The sequence below is a fragment of the Podarcis filfolensis genome, assembly GCF_964270895.1.
Source record: "Podarcis filfolensis genome assembly, chromosome: 11".
Lineage (NCBI taxonomy): Eukaryota > Metazoa > Chordata > Lepidosauria > Squamata > Lacertidae > Podarcis > Podarcis filfolensis.
This window is the reverse complement of record NC_139613.1, coordinates 16,812,973-16,830,140: the sequence shown is the minus strand read 5'-3', so window position 1 is coordinate 16,830,140 and position 17,168 is coordinate 16,812,973. Positions and strand designations below refer to the sequence as shown.

The 17,168-nt window shown below is 41.3% G+C and overlaps 1 protein-coding gene across 4 annotated transcripts in view; it reads right to left on the bottom strand.

Moving 5' to 3' along the window:
• The window catches only part of SPEF2 (sperm flagellar 2), a 91,435-nt gene that overhangs the window by 57,166 nt on the left and 17,101 nt on the right, over positions 1 to 17,168 (bottom strand). For 3 of the 4 annotated variants that reach the window (XM_083575469.1, XM_083575470.1, XM_083575467.1), the window contains exons 8-14: positions 16,030 to 16,218; positions 14,871 to 15,058; positions 12,849 to 13,020; positions 7,231 to 7,450; positions 5,311 to 5,444; positions 2,842 to 2,938; positions 602 to 678 (exon numbers count right to left, since the gene is read on the bottom strand). In XM_083575469.1, the coding sequence (XP_083431595.1) occupies positions 602 to 678; positions 2,842 to 2,938; positions 5,311 to 5,444; positions 7,231 to 7,450; positions 12,849 to 13,020; positions 14,871 to 15,058; positions 16,030 to 16,218 (1,077 nt within the window). The remainder of the gene's footprint in view (positions 1 to 601; positions 679 to 2,841; positions 2,939 to 5,310; positions 5,445 to 7,230; positions 7,451 to 12,848; positions 13,021 to 14,870; positions 15,059 to 16,029; positions 16,219 to 17,168) is intronic. The other variant, XM_083575468.1, reaches the window with a different exon arrangement.

Genomic DNA, 17,168 nt, shown 5'->3' with positions numbered 1-17,168 from the left:
CCTTTCAAAATGCAGGGCACTTTAGGAAAGGCTTCTGAAAACAAATTTATGTGCACTATTGCTGAGCTACAGTCCCCAGCATAGTCAGCAAAACCAAGAAGGGCAGTGGTAAATCGTTGGGTGGTTTTTGTTTTGTAAATGAAACACTTGTCAAGACTAAAAAAACTAGTTTTATTTGAGAGTGCTTTTTGCAGAGGTATTGCCTCCTGAGGTGTTCACACTCAATCCCACAACCGAGTAAACAGAATTTGCAGGGATTTGTAGTACCTCAAAAACCTGCAGGGGGACAAATGAATGAGCCAAAACAAATTGCGTGTACACCACAGACAATTTCTTTGCTCCCCATTTCTCCAACAAGATTGAAGGAGTTCATGCTGTAATAAAACACAGCATAAAACAAACATACTACTCCAAACCCCCCCCCACTCCAGATTCAAATGAATACTGTAAATAAACAATACCCGATCATTCAACAAATTCCAGCAGCACAAATGTAACACAGAAGTGAGCCAGCAAAAATCTAAAGTCATGGATTTGTCAGGCTCAACCTTGTTATCTATATAGAAAGGAATTTTTTAAATAAAAAAAATCAAGTGCATACTTTGGATAGGTCATCCTCAACATCACTCATCTTCTCTTGTTCAATCATTTGAACGGAAGGTGATTGTTCCACAGGTTCTAGGAACAGCAAAATGAGTACAATTTTTAGATGACATTTATAGGATTAGCAATAGTCCATCAAACAAGCATTCGCTGTGCCAGAACCTTACAATAGCCATGGGGAAAGGTCCCTTCAATAATTTTGCCAACAAAATCAATCCGTTTCTCCAAAGTATGTTATAAAACCAATGCCTTCTTCTGCATGACCTTATCATCCAGCAATTAACGAGGAATTGACGCCTATTTGCAGTTTGGGGGAGTCCCTCATAATCACCTTTGATACTTTGGTAAAAAGGAAATTAATAAATCATTTGAATAAAGTAGCTAAAATTCTGAGCCCCACAAGTATTTTGTGGAAGTGTGATGTTCTGGAGTGAGAATCCTTTCCAACCTACTCCATTGTCCTGAGAGAGGTGTTTTGTAATATAGCTGCTGGTGTAAATGGTACACTTTTCCTCTTCACCTCACAAGTCTGTCCTTATGTGATGACTCATTATAAGCTACCCTAACTATTTTACAATCTTTCTTTCGTTTTACTTTTACGCCTGGGGTACTGCATTACTGAGTTACTGCATCATTGGTACAGCCTCTTTCCTTCCTTGGGCAGCAGAATGTTTTGGTTGGTCCTGCGACAACCACACTGGAAGATAACCTACTTTGGAAGCCTGAAGAACTGGGTGACCAGTTGCATCATGAAGGATCTCACATTCCTGCTCAAGACCCTCCACAATCACTGCCAGTTGAAGCCCAAACCCGAAGGTACAATGTAAGTCTGGCAGCATGGGACATTGCATCTATGGGTCCCAGAAGGAAGATCCACAAACATAGCCAGGTAAGCTACAAAAACTGTGACTTGCTGCCTAGCAGTTCCAGTTAATGGCTGGACAGCTCCCTGCTGTTTTGCCAATGGTGCTGGACAGCTCCACAAACTCAGAAGAAAAGCAGGGAATCTAAGCAACATAGCAGCTATTTTTTTCCCCCTGCTTGTACGTTTTGCTGTTCCTTTTTTGCCAGGTACTGACAAACAACCCCTGTAAGCATGCCCATTGCAATGGGTCTGGCACCTGTAATTCATCATAAACTATGCCCACTCAGATGTACTCTAGGGAGTTCCCAGTTCTGCTCCTTTTCTTCGTTCTGCCCTGTGCCCCAGATGCTAGTGTCAGAGAAAGGGTAGTGGGCCCTGGGGGTGCCTGCCTGCCTGCCTGCCACACTGCAGTCTCAGTCAGTTAACAGTTATTGTCTCTTCCCAAGGAGCCTGGGATTTGCAGTTCCTTGAAGAGCTGATGCTATAACTCTCAAACTGGGAGCTTTTCTCAGCACCTTCCAAACCACATTCCTAGAATTCTTACTGGGAAGCTGTCAGAAATAATTAACAGTGGTATATAATCAACAAGAAAAGATATTGATGGTGGGAATATACACACCAAATGGTAAAAAAGGCAGACTTCTATCAAAAATTGGAAGATAAATTATTAGATTATAGTGATGAAGAAGTTATAATAATGGGAGACCTAAACAGAGTCATCTCGCTACCATTCTATGTAGCCTTTTGTCCACCCAGAACGGTGGCATTCTCGGTAGTTTTTTGTCCACCCATGTTGCATGTTATTTCCACTGCAAACTGGCATTGATTATATACCACTGTTAATTGTTCTTTGTTATGTGTTTATGTTGTAAATAAATTTAATAAAAAGACTACCTAGAATGCCATGGAGAGATGGATTGGCAAGTCCAGGGATGCTAGATAATGATGAATACTATATGATGCATATATAAGCTGTAAAAATGCATGCACAAAATAGTAATAACAACAACAACAACAACAATAAACAAAAAACAAAACAAAACAAAACAAAACATGCAACAGCTCTGCACCAAAAGGGCTGTTGCAAAGGCAGAACTCTAAGGTGAAAGGAACAGGAATTGTTCCAAAATCTCTTGTAAGGAGTTGTAGCAACTGCTAGAGGCAAGGAAACAGTTTGAAAGGCAGGGACATTATCGTTATCGTCATTTTTTTGTGATCAACAAACCAGAAATAAGACAAAAATATAAAACCATGAAAAGCACTGTAATGTTAAGTACAGAGCAAAATGCAAGGCAAGCTTGTTTTGTTTTTGCCATCTGATTTCAGTGAGATTTAACAATGATTTAAATCTTAATGGAGATTTTTGTTTTTACCTTTACCTTCATCGACCTCAGGTGTCTCATCGACTTTCACATCCTGTAGTAAGTCATATGCTAATGTTATTGAAGCCCTGGAAGCTGCCTTCAGGACCTTTTTGATAAAACAAGCAAACTCTCCATTAGCTTTTTATTTTCCTATTGTGACACAGCAGTAGGTATTTTTTTGGGGGGGGGGTGATTAAAAGGAATAAATAAATAAATTTAATATAATACTCTAAACCAGACTTTCTCAACCATGGGTCCCCAGATGTTGTTGAACTAGAACTCCCATCATCCCTAGTGAGAAGGGCCAGCAGTCAGGGATGATGGGAGTTGTAGTCCAACAACATCTGGGGACCCAATATTGAGAAAGGCTGCTCTAAACAGGAGGCACAAATAGATAACTGAAAGCACCAGACTTCAAGAACTTACATGGAGCCCCTCTTTAGATTACTGCATACATTATTTCACTTACTTCAAAATGTGGCCTCTGTCCCAAAGCCCTGCCCTGACAACACCACTGACTCCACAAACACAACAAGAGACCTGCCAGATCAGATCAAAATTCCATCTTGTGCAGCAATTGGCTTCCCACACTGGCTAGAGGGGGGAAGCTCACAAGCAGGGCACAAAGGAAGCAGACCTCCCCTGTTATTTGTCCTGAGCATCAAGCATGCTGTTTCTGGGCATAATTGCCATGACTAAGAGCTGCCTATAGAACTGACTTCCAAGAATTTGCCTCATTCTGTTACAAAGCAGCACAATCCTAACTACAGTGGTACCTCGGGTTACATACGCTTCAGGTTACAGACTCTGCTACCTCAGAAATAGTGCTTCAGGTTAAGTACTTTGCTTCAGGATGAGAACAGAAATTGTGCTCCAGCGGCGCGGCAGCAGCAGGAGGCCCCATTAGCTAAAGTGGTGCTTCACGTTAAGAACAGTTTCAGGTTAAGCACAGACCTCCGGAACAAATTAAGTACTTAAACTGAGGTACCACTGTATATGTGCTCAGAAGTATTAGTCCTGTTGAAACCAAACGGGGTGCACTCCCACCTAAGTGGAGTTAGGCTTCAATCCTAAATTGGTGACCAGCATCACACACTTTCTGTTCCATTCCATACATTATGTGTTGTGTGAAAAAGCGCTTCCTTTTTGATATCCTGAAGCTTCTGTTTATCAGTATCACAGGGTGACCATCAGTCCCGGCATAAGGAGACAAATGTCTCTAGGTGCTGTTTTTAATTCTAGACATCTCTACTGTGTCCTGCTTTGCTTGTCTGATACTCTTCAGCTTTGCTGCATATTGAAGGTACTGTAAACCCTATCTTAGTTTCAGTTGTCCTTTTCTGTTGGAGTTTCTGCCCTTTATTTCTACATTTCCAGCTCTCAGGTGGTAAGAGCTGTTCGACGGTGGAACGGACTACTTCAGAAGGGGGTGGACTTCACCATTTAGATGCTCATCCATCAGGGATTCTTAAGCAGCAATTCCTGCATTGCAGAGGGTTGGACTGGATGACCCTTGGGGTCTCTTCCAGTTCTACAATCATATGATTCTATGAATAACTTTCTTGCGTTGAGAACTGCATACAGAATTATTGTACGGAGGATTCAAAACAGGACCACATGATAGATTTCTATTGCAAAAGGCCATTTAGCCTCAGAAGGAAAGGAATTACAAATAATTTTGCAGAAGCAAGTGAATGAGAATCCCTCTCTATTTCCCCAGAGAAACCAGTTCCCACCTATCATGCTCCCATTATATAGATGGAAGCTGACCATTAATCATAGTGCAGAGGTTGCTGGTCAGACAGAACTACTGGATCCATTTCTACAACATCCCTTGCTTTAGTGACATATGTGAACAAGAAGGGACCAAAGATTTGTATGGTTGTTAGAAATGTGCTTTAGTTCCAGGAAGTTGTTTGCTTCTCTGCATGATTAAGTTACTTAATAGTGGTTGCCATTAAATTTATTCTGTGTCTGATTATAGCTATTTTGTTTTACTGGATTCTGGTGTTATATTTGATTGTATAGTATTGGTGTGTGAGCACACATGGGTGGGTGGGTTTTTATATTTTTATTGCTCAGTGAATCACCCAGAAAAATTAGCTTATGAGGGGGAGTAATAAATTTAACAAGCAAATAAATAATAAATACTGCCACCATGCATTAAAGTCACCTGAACCCATGTGCCCTGCTATATGTTGTTGGGAATACAACTCCCATCATCCCTGACCATTGGTAATACTGGCCAAGGTTGATGGGAGTGGGAGTGTAAAAACATCTGAAGGGTCAGAAATTCCTTATCCCTGCCTTAGAGAGCCATATGCTAACTTCCCACCTCCTCCTGAGAATTGAATGGTGCCATTATGGACAGATATTGAATGGTGCCACTACAGACTGATACAGCTTCTTTTGGAAGAAGCACTAATTCAATTAGGCAGCAGTTTATTGCTCCACAACAAATAATTTTTAAAGACTTACTTCAATCTGACTCCTAGTAGGCACTTCCGATTCGGCTTGAAGAGGACTAAAATCATTTCCTGGCTCATTCTCATTGGAGGCCCGGATTGCCTCTGTGATCAATTTATCAATGGACATCACCTGGATATTGCAAACTGACACAGAGAGAACCCAGCTGATATAGGCTTAGATTTTAGAACACCAGAAGAGAATACTAGCGAATAAGGACACCAGAGAATTCTGATGCAGACAGAGAAGGAAACAGAAACTGCTGCTGTTAGTGTGTTTGTCTGTGGTCAGGTATGGAAATCAGTCAAGCAAATACAATCAGGATTTTTCATCGAAGGATATGCAATCAATGAACCCTTTTAAACACAGTTTTGACATTTCCTTTACACTGAAATGAATCTAAGCTACATAAATAGTTACATAAGTTAGGTGACTCATTTTAGATAGCGGACAACAAGACAGATAACATAGCATTTGGTGGAAAGAATGGAAACAGCACAGGTTGTGATGAATACAGGCCAGAATAGAAACTGCTGCTTTCTTACATCCATACTATTCAACAGTAACACATGAATTCTATGTGGTTTTATCAAAAGCAGCACAGAGATTCTCTTAAGGAATCCTCACTTGCTCCTGATGGAGACATTCTTGGCCACTGTGTTCTAAGTTATTCTCCATTGATGGACCTGAACCTATAAACATGCTCTGGGGAGTTGTAGAGCACATGCTTTGAATGACCAAGGCCTCAGATATAAACCTTGGCCTCTCTTGCCATTTTAGTGTCAGGGTGCTGGGGAAATACAAAACCCCTTCCTTAGAGAGCTACTGCCAGTACAGATGAAACAAGGAAAAGATAAACCAGAGGTCTGGTTCAGTATAAGGCAGCTGTGGAGACCCAGAACATAGATCTTCAGTTCATAAGTGACTGTTGGGATAATGCACTATTAGGAAATTCGAAGCACATCTGCATGTCATGATAATAAGTCACAAATCGTGGCTTACCATGCATGAACAAATCACTTCCACTCTGAGCTGCCCTGCTCCTCCTGGCTCATGCTGGGTGGAAACTAGGGAGAGACAAATCTGGCAACTTTGGTTTCTTCCCATTTCCTATTTCCCCCATCTTAAATTCAGTTCTCAACATTAGTGTGTGATTTTCTTTTTTGCTGAAGTCCTCATGAAAATTCACCACTATTTTACTGCGAATTTCTCTTAATACACCCATTTTTTGTATGAGCTTTTGCCTACTATACACATTTTTGCGAAGCAGTGCCTCCAATCAAATGCATTTTTGTATGTTAATTTCACTAAATCTTGTACGTATATATGCATTTCTTGGCTGGCGAAGCCAAGCAAAATCTGGAGAAGTGCAAATTTCAAAGGATGGCTGTGTTTCAATATGCATTGTTTCAGAAAGTACAAATTGCATACATTTGCCTCTAAATGCAAACGGAATACCATTTCTCCCATATCCCTACTGAAAACCAACCACAAACTAGGAATAATTGTTTGCTTTGCTCCCAAGGAACTGTGGTATACAGTCAAGATTTGTTTTTGACTTACTGATTATGCTTCATTAGAACAAAACCAGCCATGAGCCCTGGTTTGGACATCATGCTAAGCCACAGATTATGGCCTGCTTCTCCCCAAAGTGAGCAGGGAGGAGCAAAACAGCCCAGCCCTTTCATATGCAAACTGGATTTGGGAGTAATAGTAGTTTCATTTGTCTCATCAATGACTTAATTCTGCTCTTTTTAGTGGCTCCTAAGTGCAGTTAACTTTCCTTGGACTGTGCTTACCAAGTCAAATTATGCTTTACTGCATCTCATTAATTTTTGCTGGGAGTTCAGTTGGCCACAAAGAAAGCATGAACGCAAAAATGAATCAAGTCAGTAAGTAGGAAGAAGGATGTGGAGGAAGCAACAGCCCTACCTTCTTCCAAGAACTTTAAGCAGGTGGTTTTCCCACTGAAGTGTTTTCCCAAAATGCACCCCTTGATTGGAAATGGGGACAATACAGGTGGAGGTGGTTCCGGCTCCGGAGGATAGAAGAGTCCCAACAGTCTATGAATGATATAGCCCAGTATTGGGTTACCCGGTGGAGGTTTATTTGCTCTGATATCTTCAGGTGGGTACCACTCCTCAATCATTTTCTGTAACAAGACAAATTACAAAATAAAACGGTGCACATTTTCCATCCAGTGCTGCAGTAAAAGAAAAAAGTGGGGTACCAATTAAGATTGCAATTCTAGACACACCTATGTGGAAATGAGTCCCACTGAACCAGAGATAACTTCCATCCAAGTAAATATATACAAGCTGGGGCTGATAAAGTATTAGAGGGTCTCTCTATACGCAAATCATGATGATGGTTTACAGCAATGCATGGCTAACTTGTAGCCTCCTCCAGTGGGACTGATAGCAACTTTGTGGTGTGCAGGTAGGTAACACAGATTATAGAAAAATTGGTAATGGAGGATTTAACCCTTCACTCCCCATTTCTCCCTCCTTAATCAAATTAGCACAAACCTCAACAGAAGCATGGTTCTTTGAATAAGTCTGCAAAGAAAAATTTGGAGATACAGTCACAGAATTTCTGCGTCATGTGTTCTTGACCCTCAGGCTATTAAAAATGTGGTCCTGCAACTAGATATTGAAATCATGTGCCTGATTTTCTTCCTGTTAGAGTCACTAGCACACACACACACAATACAGGCAACAGCTAAATAGTTCTATGCTTTGGTCTCTAAAACCCAAGTGATGCCTCTGACGTATGATTGTCTAACAATCTATTTTAATTGTAACTCCTTTTGAAGGATGAACCACATGTACTCAGACATACTAGATGGTGAATATGAAGTTACTGTTTCCTACATCTAAACTGATGAAGATTCAACTCGTGTAAATACAAATACATTTTTTGATTTCAACAAGCATAGGAAAGCAAATGACTTTACAATCCAAGGCCACATTTCAGGGGGTGAACATGAAATAAAGTAAAAAGCCTGCTTCATCAAATGTATAAAGTGTTGTCCTAAGCTGGCAAGCATATATTCACATGTGTGTGGTGGAGGGAAATGCAAGCAGTGAAGTCAGTAGAAATGAATGAAAAATATTGATTATTTCCTTTCCCCTCTGAATTTACTGATTTTTTTTCCTTTCTGTATCCAGACACACATCTACATAGCTAACAACTTAAGATACTAGTTCAGGCATTTATTGAAGCATACTCTAATCGAAGGGTAGTCAATGTGGTGCTCTACTGATGTTTTTGGATTACATATCCCATCATCCCTGACCATTGGCCACAATATCTAGGCAGATTAAAGTTGGTTTTAATAACATCTGGAGAGCACCATGTTGGCCATCTCAACCATGATAGCTTAAGCTATAAGAATTGTTACTTTCCCCCCTGGAACAGACTAACATGGCCACCCCTCTGGAAATGGAGGGGAGACATGGAGGGTGAGCTCTCTACCATAACATCAAGACGCATGTTGACAGTATCTTGCTTTTCAGTTCCCTTAGAAGGGTTATTTCACTAAACTGTATACACAGGCTAAAAGGTCCCACTTTCAGTTTTCATGCCCGACCAGTTCATCCATAACATTTCTGATTCTCCAAACCATTGTTTGCCTAAAACAACAAACTATAATGTTGTGCTTTCCCTTCAAGCCAGGATTGGAAACCAGCCTTCAAACTGTAGTTTCTAATAGGGATTTGATAGGCAAGTTTAAAATCATAGTTTGCTGCTTCTAAAGAAAAGGCAAACTGTATTTTACCCCAAACAGGACTAACTATTTGACTTTGAGTATATGGAGGGGGGAGTATGATGAAAGAGAGTCCTCTTCATAGCCTGCTTCCCCTCACTGTGTGCTGACGTTGGTCTAAAAACCTGACTTGTATTAAGCCAGAATGCATCTCAACTGGGAAACTCTACCTTAATGTCAGTTAACAAATCAAAGTAACACCCTATTTTCTTGGCTGTTGGCCTACGTTATGCCATAATCCCAGGTTTGGATGTAACTGGGAACTTTGGCTGAATACAAGCCAGGATCTTTGTGGCAAAGCTGGTGCACAACAGCCGGAGAAGGAGGAAGAGTGTGTGGAGAAGCACTGCGCCACTGTTTCCTGGTTGAGATGGCATGGAGATCTTCCACACTGGGCCATTATCTTGTCCATATTGTACAACTCTGTGGTTTTTTCTTCTTCTGCACACATCAGAGTTGTAGCTTGCCTTATCGTAACCTGAGAAAGCCACTTACTTTCTCAAAGCAATTCAAGGCAAGGTTTTAGATAAGTGAACTCACCGCTTATCTCCTTGGCTGAGACCAGGGAAGGAGAAGAGCTATTGGAGACAGAGGATGATGGAAAGGAGCATTTGGGGGAGGCAGACAAGGGTGTGTTTTCATAGGACATCTCCTCTGCTCCAAGTTTGTGCCTAAGTACACAACTGGAAGCATGGGAACCAGTACTTCGGAGGTGAAATATGCTATAATGTGGAATGGGTTCTCCCCATGTCCAGATCACATGCTTTCATGAAACTCTACAACTGATGAGCAGTCCATACCTACTTGCATCTGTCATACAAAGAGGCAATGAGACATTGTTGAGTGTGCCCTGTCATTGTGGAGTTTGCATGTCTCAAGGGCATTGAATGGAACTCCCCAAAAATTCTAAAAAAGGAGGTATTTCCATTCAGAGCAGCTGCCGAAGCTGAAAAAATGGAACAAGCACATTTACCTTGGAAACAAAGAATCAATAAAAAGGATAGAAGAGCTGACATAAAGTGCATAAGAGCTCCAAGACTGAACTACATCAGGGATGGGGAGCTTCCAGATGTTGCTGGACTCCATCTCTCATCAGTTCCAGAGAGCATGGCCAATGGACAGAGATAGTAGTTGTAGACCCACCAACATCTGGAGGGCCAAGGTTTCCCATCCCTGATCTACAGCATTCCAAGTTCTAGGGTGATGAGGTGGAGAGAAAAAGTCAAGAGCTGTATTTGAGGTGACAGCTGGTCTGTGTCCAATATGCTACCCTTAACTGTAGACTAAATGGACCACTGGCCTGACTATGTAAAATGAGATTTATATATATCTTAGTGAAATAACTCTGCATAATACAGCAAAAAATAACACAGCCATCAGGGTCATCCTGCAGATTAGGAGCTTAAGCAAAATAATGAATCAGGGCAGTAGGTCTGTAGAAACTAGTTGCTGGGGAACATAAATAGGAGATTGCTCTTGCAGGCATATCCAGTGTGTGCTTCCTGCAGGAATTCTGGTTGTCCACTATGGAAACAGAATGCTAACTGGGCCTTTGGATTGATCCATCCAGCAGAGCTCCTCTTATGTTACATTATGAAACTGCTTTTGGAGAAAAAGATGTAACTGAATACAAAATTTAAAGTGCGGCAAAAACTAAAATAGCAGCACTAAAAAAATATCAAGTTTAAATAACAGTTTAAGACCATAATTTTTTCTTTTAAAACTGCAGATTAATTAGGCACCAGGTCTGAGTGCCTCTTGCAGTCTTTCTTCTTCAGATTCGGTCACTAAAATTTGGCTTCAAAACTCTATTTTTAAGTATAGAGTCTGTGGTATCAAGATTACACATGGCACAAAACCACACTTTTATTTCAGCAGAACACTCTTATTTGATAAGGGCTATAAACACATTCTGTGATGTACAGCACAGCTGTACAACAGGACAGAAACACAGAGTTAGGTTATTGACCCAGTGTAACTTAGAATTTTCTGTGCTAAGGAGCAGCAGCTCTCTGTGACTTCAGACTGGAGTCTTCCCCACCCGGAGATGCCAAAGATGGAATCTAGAACCTTTGCCATGCAAAGCATGAGCTCTTCCAATGAGCTACAGTCCTTCTCCACTTATAGGAAGAGTTGTTGGCCTTCAACTTCCATCAGCCCCAGACGGTTTGGCCAATAGCCAGGGATGATGGTAGTTGTAGTCAAACAACATCAAGAGGGCCACAGGTTCCCCATCCCTCCCTCAATAGACATTTGGAGAAACATCTTTGACTACAAGAGAGGTTTCACAGTGGAGCCAGCTATCTAGAGGGGTGGTTGGCTCTCCCCCCACTGGAGATCTTTAAGCAGAGATGGTTGAGGATGCTCAAACCCTGGGGTTTCTTACACCAATAAGGGGCTTGGTCTCTAGCCCAACTCTATGGGTAGTATTCAACTAAGTTTTACTCAAAGTAGATGGATTAGGCTGAACCTAGTTGTGTTCAGTAATTTCAATGGGTCTGCTATGAGTAAAACTTAGCTCAATTGCCACCTTATGATTCTATGACCATAGTGTACTGGTATCCTAAGGACTGAGCTTAAATCTATAAGCCAAACACACTGAAAATAAAGGGAATGTACCACTTGATTTCTGTGGGGCAATTTAATGATAGCCAACACTACTGTGGTGTTGATGTTAAGTGAAGAGAACAGTCTTTGTTCTTCAAAGGAAATCCCTGTTCAGATATACAACCTATTATGAACAACAACTTTCACTTACATGTGTTAAAACCTAAAAGAAAGAACTAACATGCTTTGTGTTGTTGAGGCAGCCATCACACAAACTCCTAATGAAGACTTACTACTCAGTAGAAAATAAAATGTACCAAAATAAATTTGTTCAGGATGTGGGCACAAAGAGAACATATAAATGTGGTATTAGTTTCCCAAACAAGATTAAAAAAAACCTCTATTACACACAGAGACTATTTTCAAAGATGGTACTGCATAGACTCAAATAAGCTAGTAGATCCAAACCCAGAAAAAAAGGTTATTTTCTCCCTCAATGCAGCCAAATTGATAACAATGGCATTTGGAGATTGACTGTATTTTGAAAAAAAATTGTATCATAAGATACATATATTCAGAGTTCAATTATATAATCATAGTCTGCTTTTGAAACTAAGGAGAGAAAGAAACATTATGTACTTAGCTATAATTTCTCTTCTTAAGATTCCTGCATGGAGATGATAATGATAAAAGCTTTTTCTCAGAATTGCCTTATATAAAAAGTAATGATATTGAAATAAGCTGATCTCAAAATACCAGGAATCTGACTAGAAAAAGCTAATCCGCCTTTTTATCAGATACAAATTCTGTTGTATGAAATAAGACTACTCATTCTGTGACAGACGTGGCGTTTATTTCACATTAGATTTTGTGGACTCCTTTATGTTACATTTTCTAGCACAGTGGAATGTACTACAGTTTAACTTCTGCTGAAATAACAGCTATGTAACTCACTTCTCACAAATGTGTGGTGATCCTGCATATTGAGGTTACTGCATTTGTGTGTCAAACAGCAAAACAGTTGATGACAGCACAGCCTTCCAAAATGGCAACAATTCAAAGTATAGCCTAGTCCCAGAAAGACAGATTATGTAGTACATTTAACTACATGGGCTAAACTAATATAAACTATTATATGAAATCTATGCAGCATCATGGACAAAAGGTGGCAGTCATGAGCAATGATTTTAACGAGCTGCATTTTCTTCCACTAGGCCATGTCAGTTGGGAGTACCTTATATTCATCATAATCTTTTTCATCTAGTAAATTCATTTTGTCCAGTTCTACTAATTGTCCTGGAGTTGGTTCATCTGGCAAAGGCATTTCAATCTCAGCTTGCTCATAAATCGGTTTTCCTTTTAAGAATAGCTCTTTCCAGTCACGCATCAGCTTTATTGGGATTAAGCTGAGGAAATCAAGCATATATATATATATATTAATAAATCTGTGGTCAGATCGATTAAAGCATGCTTTCTAAGAGTTACATGGATCAATAGCAACATCAAATAGACAACACAAAGAAAGAATAAATTAAAACATGAACTACAGTGGTACCTCGGGTTAAGTACTTAATTCGTTCCGGAGGCCCGTTCTTAACCTGAAACTGTTCTTAACCTGAAGCACCACTTTAGCTAATAGGGCCTCCCGCTGCCGCCACCACGCAATTTCTGTTCTCATCCTGAAGCAAAGTTCTTAACCCGAGGTACTATTTCTGGGTTAGCGGAGTCTGTAACCTGAAGCGTATGTAACCTGAAGCGTATGTAACCCGAGGTACCACTGTACTCTGAAGAGAACAGAATTCAACGTGGTTCCCATTTATTACCAAGCCAAAGTGAGTACGCACAGGCATGCATTGACACACTTCACTCCTCCTTTAGTTTTCCTGCTGCCAATGCTTCCTGGAGCTGAGCCATGTTTTGGCTTAGCATTACATGTGAATCTAGGCTCATGGTCTGCCTTTCACGGACAAACCATGAGTGGCAGCAAGCCAAGAACAAACTTTGACTATAGCTCATGGTTTGTCTGGAGCAAGACAAACCACAAGCCCAGGTTCAGATGTAATGCTAAACTAAACCCAAGTGCTCTCTGTGGCTAGGAATGCTTCTTATCAGTTCTGTCTGGTTTGCCAGTTCCTAGAAAGGAGTAGCTCATGTGTTGATAACCTAGAGGCTGGATTACTACAAAAAGGCTCTATGTGGGGCTGCCCTTGGGCCTGGTTTGGAAGCTCTGGTTGGTGCGGAATGAAGAAGCAAAAGTGCTGATGGGGGAACATGGCTGACAACATGAGACACCATTGTAGAAAACATCTGCACTGGCCCAACTGCAGCCAAGCAAGATTCAACGACGTGCATTAAGGACTTTTAATTAATTTAAACCCTGAACAACTCAGGGTCTCTTACAGACTGCATGAACCATTATATCCCACCTTGATCACTGAGATCATCTGCAGGAGCGTCATTCACTGTCCTCCAAATTGGCGAGACTCATTTGACAGCAACAAGAAACTGAGCCTCTAGTGTCATTGGCCTAGTCTTCTGGAAGACTCTGCCAATAAAGTTTCAGAAGGAACCTTCTGTTTGAACTTTAAAGAACCTGTTGAAAACTTCCCTATGCTGCCATGCTTACACTGACAATGAACATATGACCTTCTGAAACAGCTGATTTTAAAATGTGTATATGGTTTTTATTGTATGGTTCAATGTATGTTTGTGGTAAACCTCTGTGATATGTACATTTTAAAATAAATAAACAGGAGATAAGCTTGCAAAATGGCTTTCTCTTTACTATTATCCAAACTATTATGAGAAACATGAACTGCTTAACAAAGAAAGAGTAAACCACAAAGTTACAAATATACTGGTTTCTTACATAATTAAATGTACAGGATATTTTTTTCTTTTTAAAAAATTAAATGACTAATGATATCACCTAGGTCAATGATGGCGAATCTGTAGCCCTCCAGATGTTGCTGGACTCTAACTCCCATCTGCCCCAGTCAGCTTGGCCAATGGTGAGGGATGGTGGGAGATGAAGTCCAAAAGGATCTGGATCTGGTTACCCAACCTGAATTAGTGTTTGGACTTGGTTGCAGATTGTTCTGCCTGTGGCTTCTTGGCTGCTTTACTGTCCAAACTCTTGGGGCTCCTAATGAAGAACGATCTATTTCTGCAGCTTTGGAATGAGTGTAAAACATTTACTTTCCCCAGTTCAGTGGGGGTAAACCAAGCCAAGTCCCGCCAGAATAAAACAACTTACTTGTTTGTCAACGTTCGATATTCTCCTATTTTAGTTGATAAGTCAATGATTTGCTCAACCACTTCCCAACAAATTGAATAGTGCTTCTTATAGCGATCTTCAGCTCTTTTGGCAGCAAGCATTGCATGCAGCTGTTTTTCTTTCAGGGCCTGTTCCTCCTGCTCAATTTTCTCTTGCTTCGCAAGAGCCTAAAAGGAGTTGGACAAAAAAAGTAAGCAGAATGTCACCCAAATTTCATGATCCCTGGCCACAGTCCAAAATCCATGTGATCTCACATGACTTCCTTCCACTGCAAATGTTTCTCTCTTAATGCCTAATTTGAGGAGTGCTGCAGAATTTCAGTGGCTGTGGGTTTGAGCTTACTTTATCACTGTGAGATGGCCAAGAGTGGTGTGGTGCATTAGTGACTAGCACAGCGGGGCCGGATTGCTGACCAGTTTTCCCAACACTGCACATTGCTGCTAATTACTGTTAGGGAAAAGGGGAGGGGCAAGCCAATAGGGAGCTCAGGGAGAAGCCTGGGCTATTTGTTTGCCTGCACAGTGATGATTAGAAGCCAACACATACAAACCTGGCACTGCTCTGTGCACTCTGTAAATTAGCCGTAGCCCCTACATGGGACAAATCTCCACCTGGCAGCACAAGATGAATGCATTCACATCCACAGTGCACACCATTCTCAGCACTTTCAAGCTGCATTAGAATGCAACCAAACCTAACACTTAGTATACATATATGCTATAACAGCTCATGCTCACCAAAAAGATATATAAAAGGCTTTGCTGTATTATTATTATTATTATTTTGTTCTGGCCTTGCATCCTCTAATTCTGGCAGTAGGCTAAGAAAATAATGTTCTGGCCAGGCTTACAAAGTTGCTTCCCAGCCTAAGGGAAACTGGTATATTGGAGGAGTTGATAACCTTCCGCTTCCACCAAGCCCTAAGTGTCAACCATTTTCTGTGTCCTTCTATTCTGCTGATTACGTGGGTTTCTTTGGCAACAAGTTGGAGCCCTTTAACCATATACCTCCAAAGCAGCTTGAAGGCAAATTCAAGTTGGAATAAATGCAATTGCGAATGTAAGAGACAAGACAGACCAAGAGCTTTCTTTTTTAAAAAAAGATGATGATGATGGAAGAGAAAATAATGAATGTTTACCTCCTCTCTATCAAGAGCTTCTTGGAATTCTTTGAGCCGTCTCTCTTCAAACTGCTTTTCTCTGTAAATCCTGTTCTGCCACATCACTTCTTTCTCGTGCCGCACGTGCAGCAGTTGCACAGCGATCCTCCGCTCTTGCTGGGATTGTCTCATTAGCCGGTTGATGAGCTGCTCTTCTCTATATGCCTCCTGAAATAAAATTAAAAGACAACCTACGATAGTATGCTTAACTACTTCCACCCCTTGCTATGTATGAAAAAAGCAAAAGAACAAACTGAAAATCCATGGTAGGTCCATGGTAAACTCAATTGAACTGAGTGGGACCTGCTTCCAAGTAATCATGCACTGCACATTAGATTACCCCCTGCTAAGTGCTAAGCAGGAGCCCTTGCATGTAGTCTGAAAACTGCTACAACTGCTGCCCTTTGAAGTTTCAGTGTCGTGTCAGCTTTTTCTTGCTACCATTTTGCTTAACATCAAGCCTGATGAGGAGCTCTGAAGAACAAGAAGGCTTGTTTGCACTTTTGGTTGGACTCCATAAAAACTATGGCTGTCAACGATGCTTCCCAGCCAAAGGAACACACACAGCAGGTAGTTAACTCCTTATTGTCAAATATAGTGTTGCTTCTACAGCTCTGGATGCTTACGCACACTATTCCCAGGTTTGTGCTCTACGGAGCAGTTGCAGCAACAGGGGGCCAGTCCCCATCCACCAGCTTATGTATCTTCCCCCGACAGGCTGCGCACAAGCAGCCAGAGACTATGCCTGCGTGCAAACTTCCTCTGCTCATCCCTTTTCAATCCCTTCCTGGTTCTGGGAGACAGTGGAGCAGGAGAGGGTGGGGAAGTTCCCAGCCCTTAACTTGCCTGGCCTGCCTCTCCCTCCTCTTCTGATGCATCCTGTGCTCCACCCTGCAGCTCTGAAGCTTCCCCTCCTTCCAACTCTTGCCTCTTGGCTGGTACAGTTCCTCGCAAATCACTGATCCCCACTCCCAAGTCAGACTCCAGCCCCCTTTCCCGGTGCACACTTGTCAGTGTCCTGCCAGTCCCTGAAAATGCCCAACTACAGATTTCCCTTCACTAATGGGCCTCACTATGGTAGTTGTGTATCTTAGCACAAACTGATAACGCACTGCCAC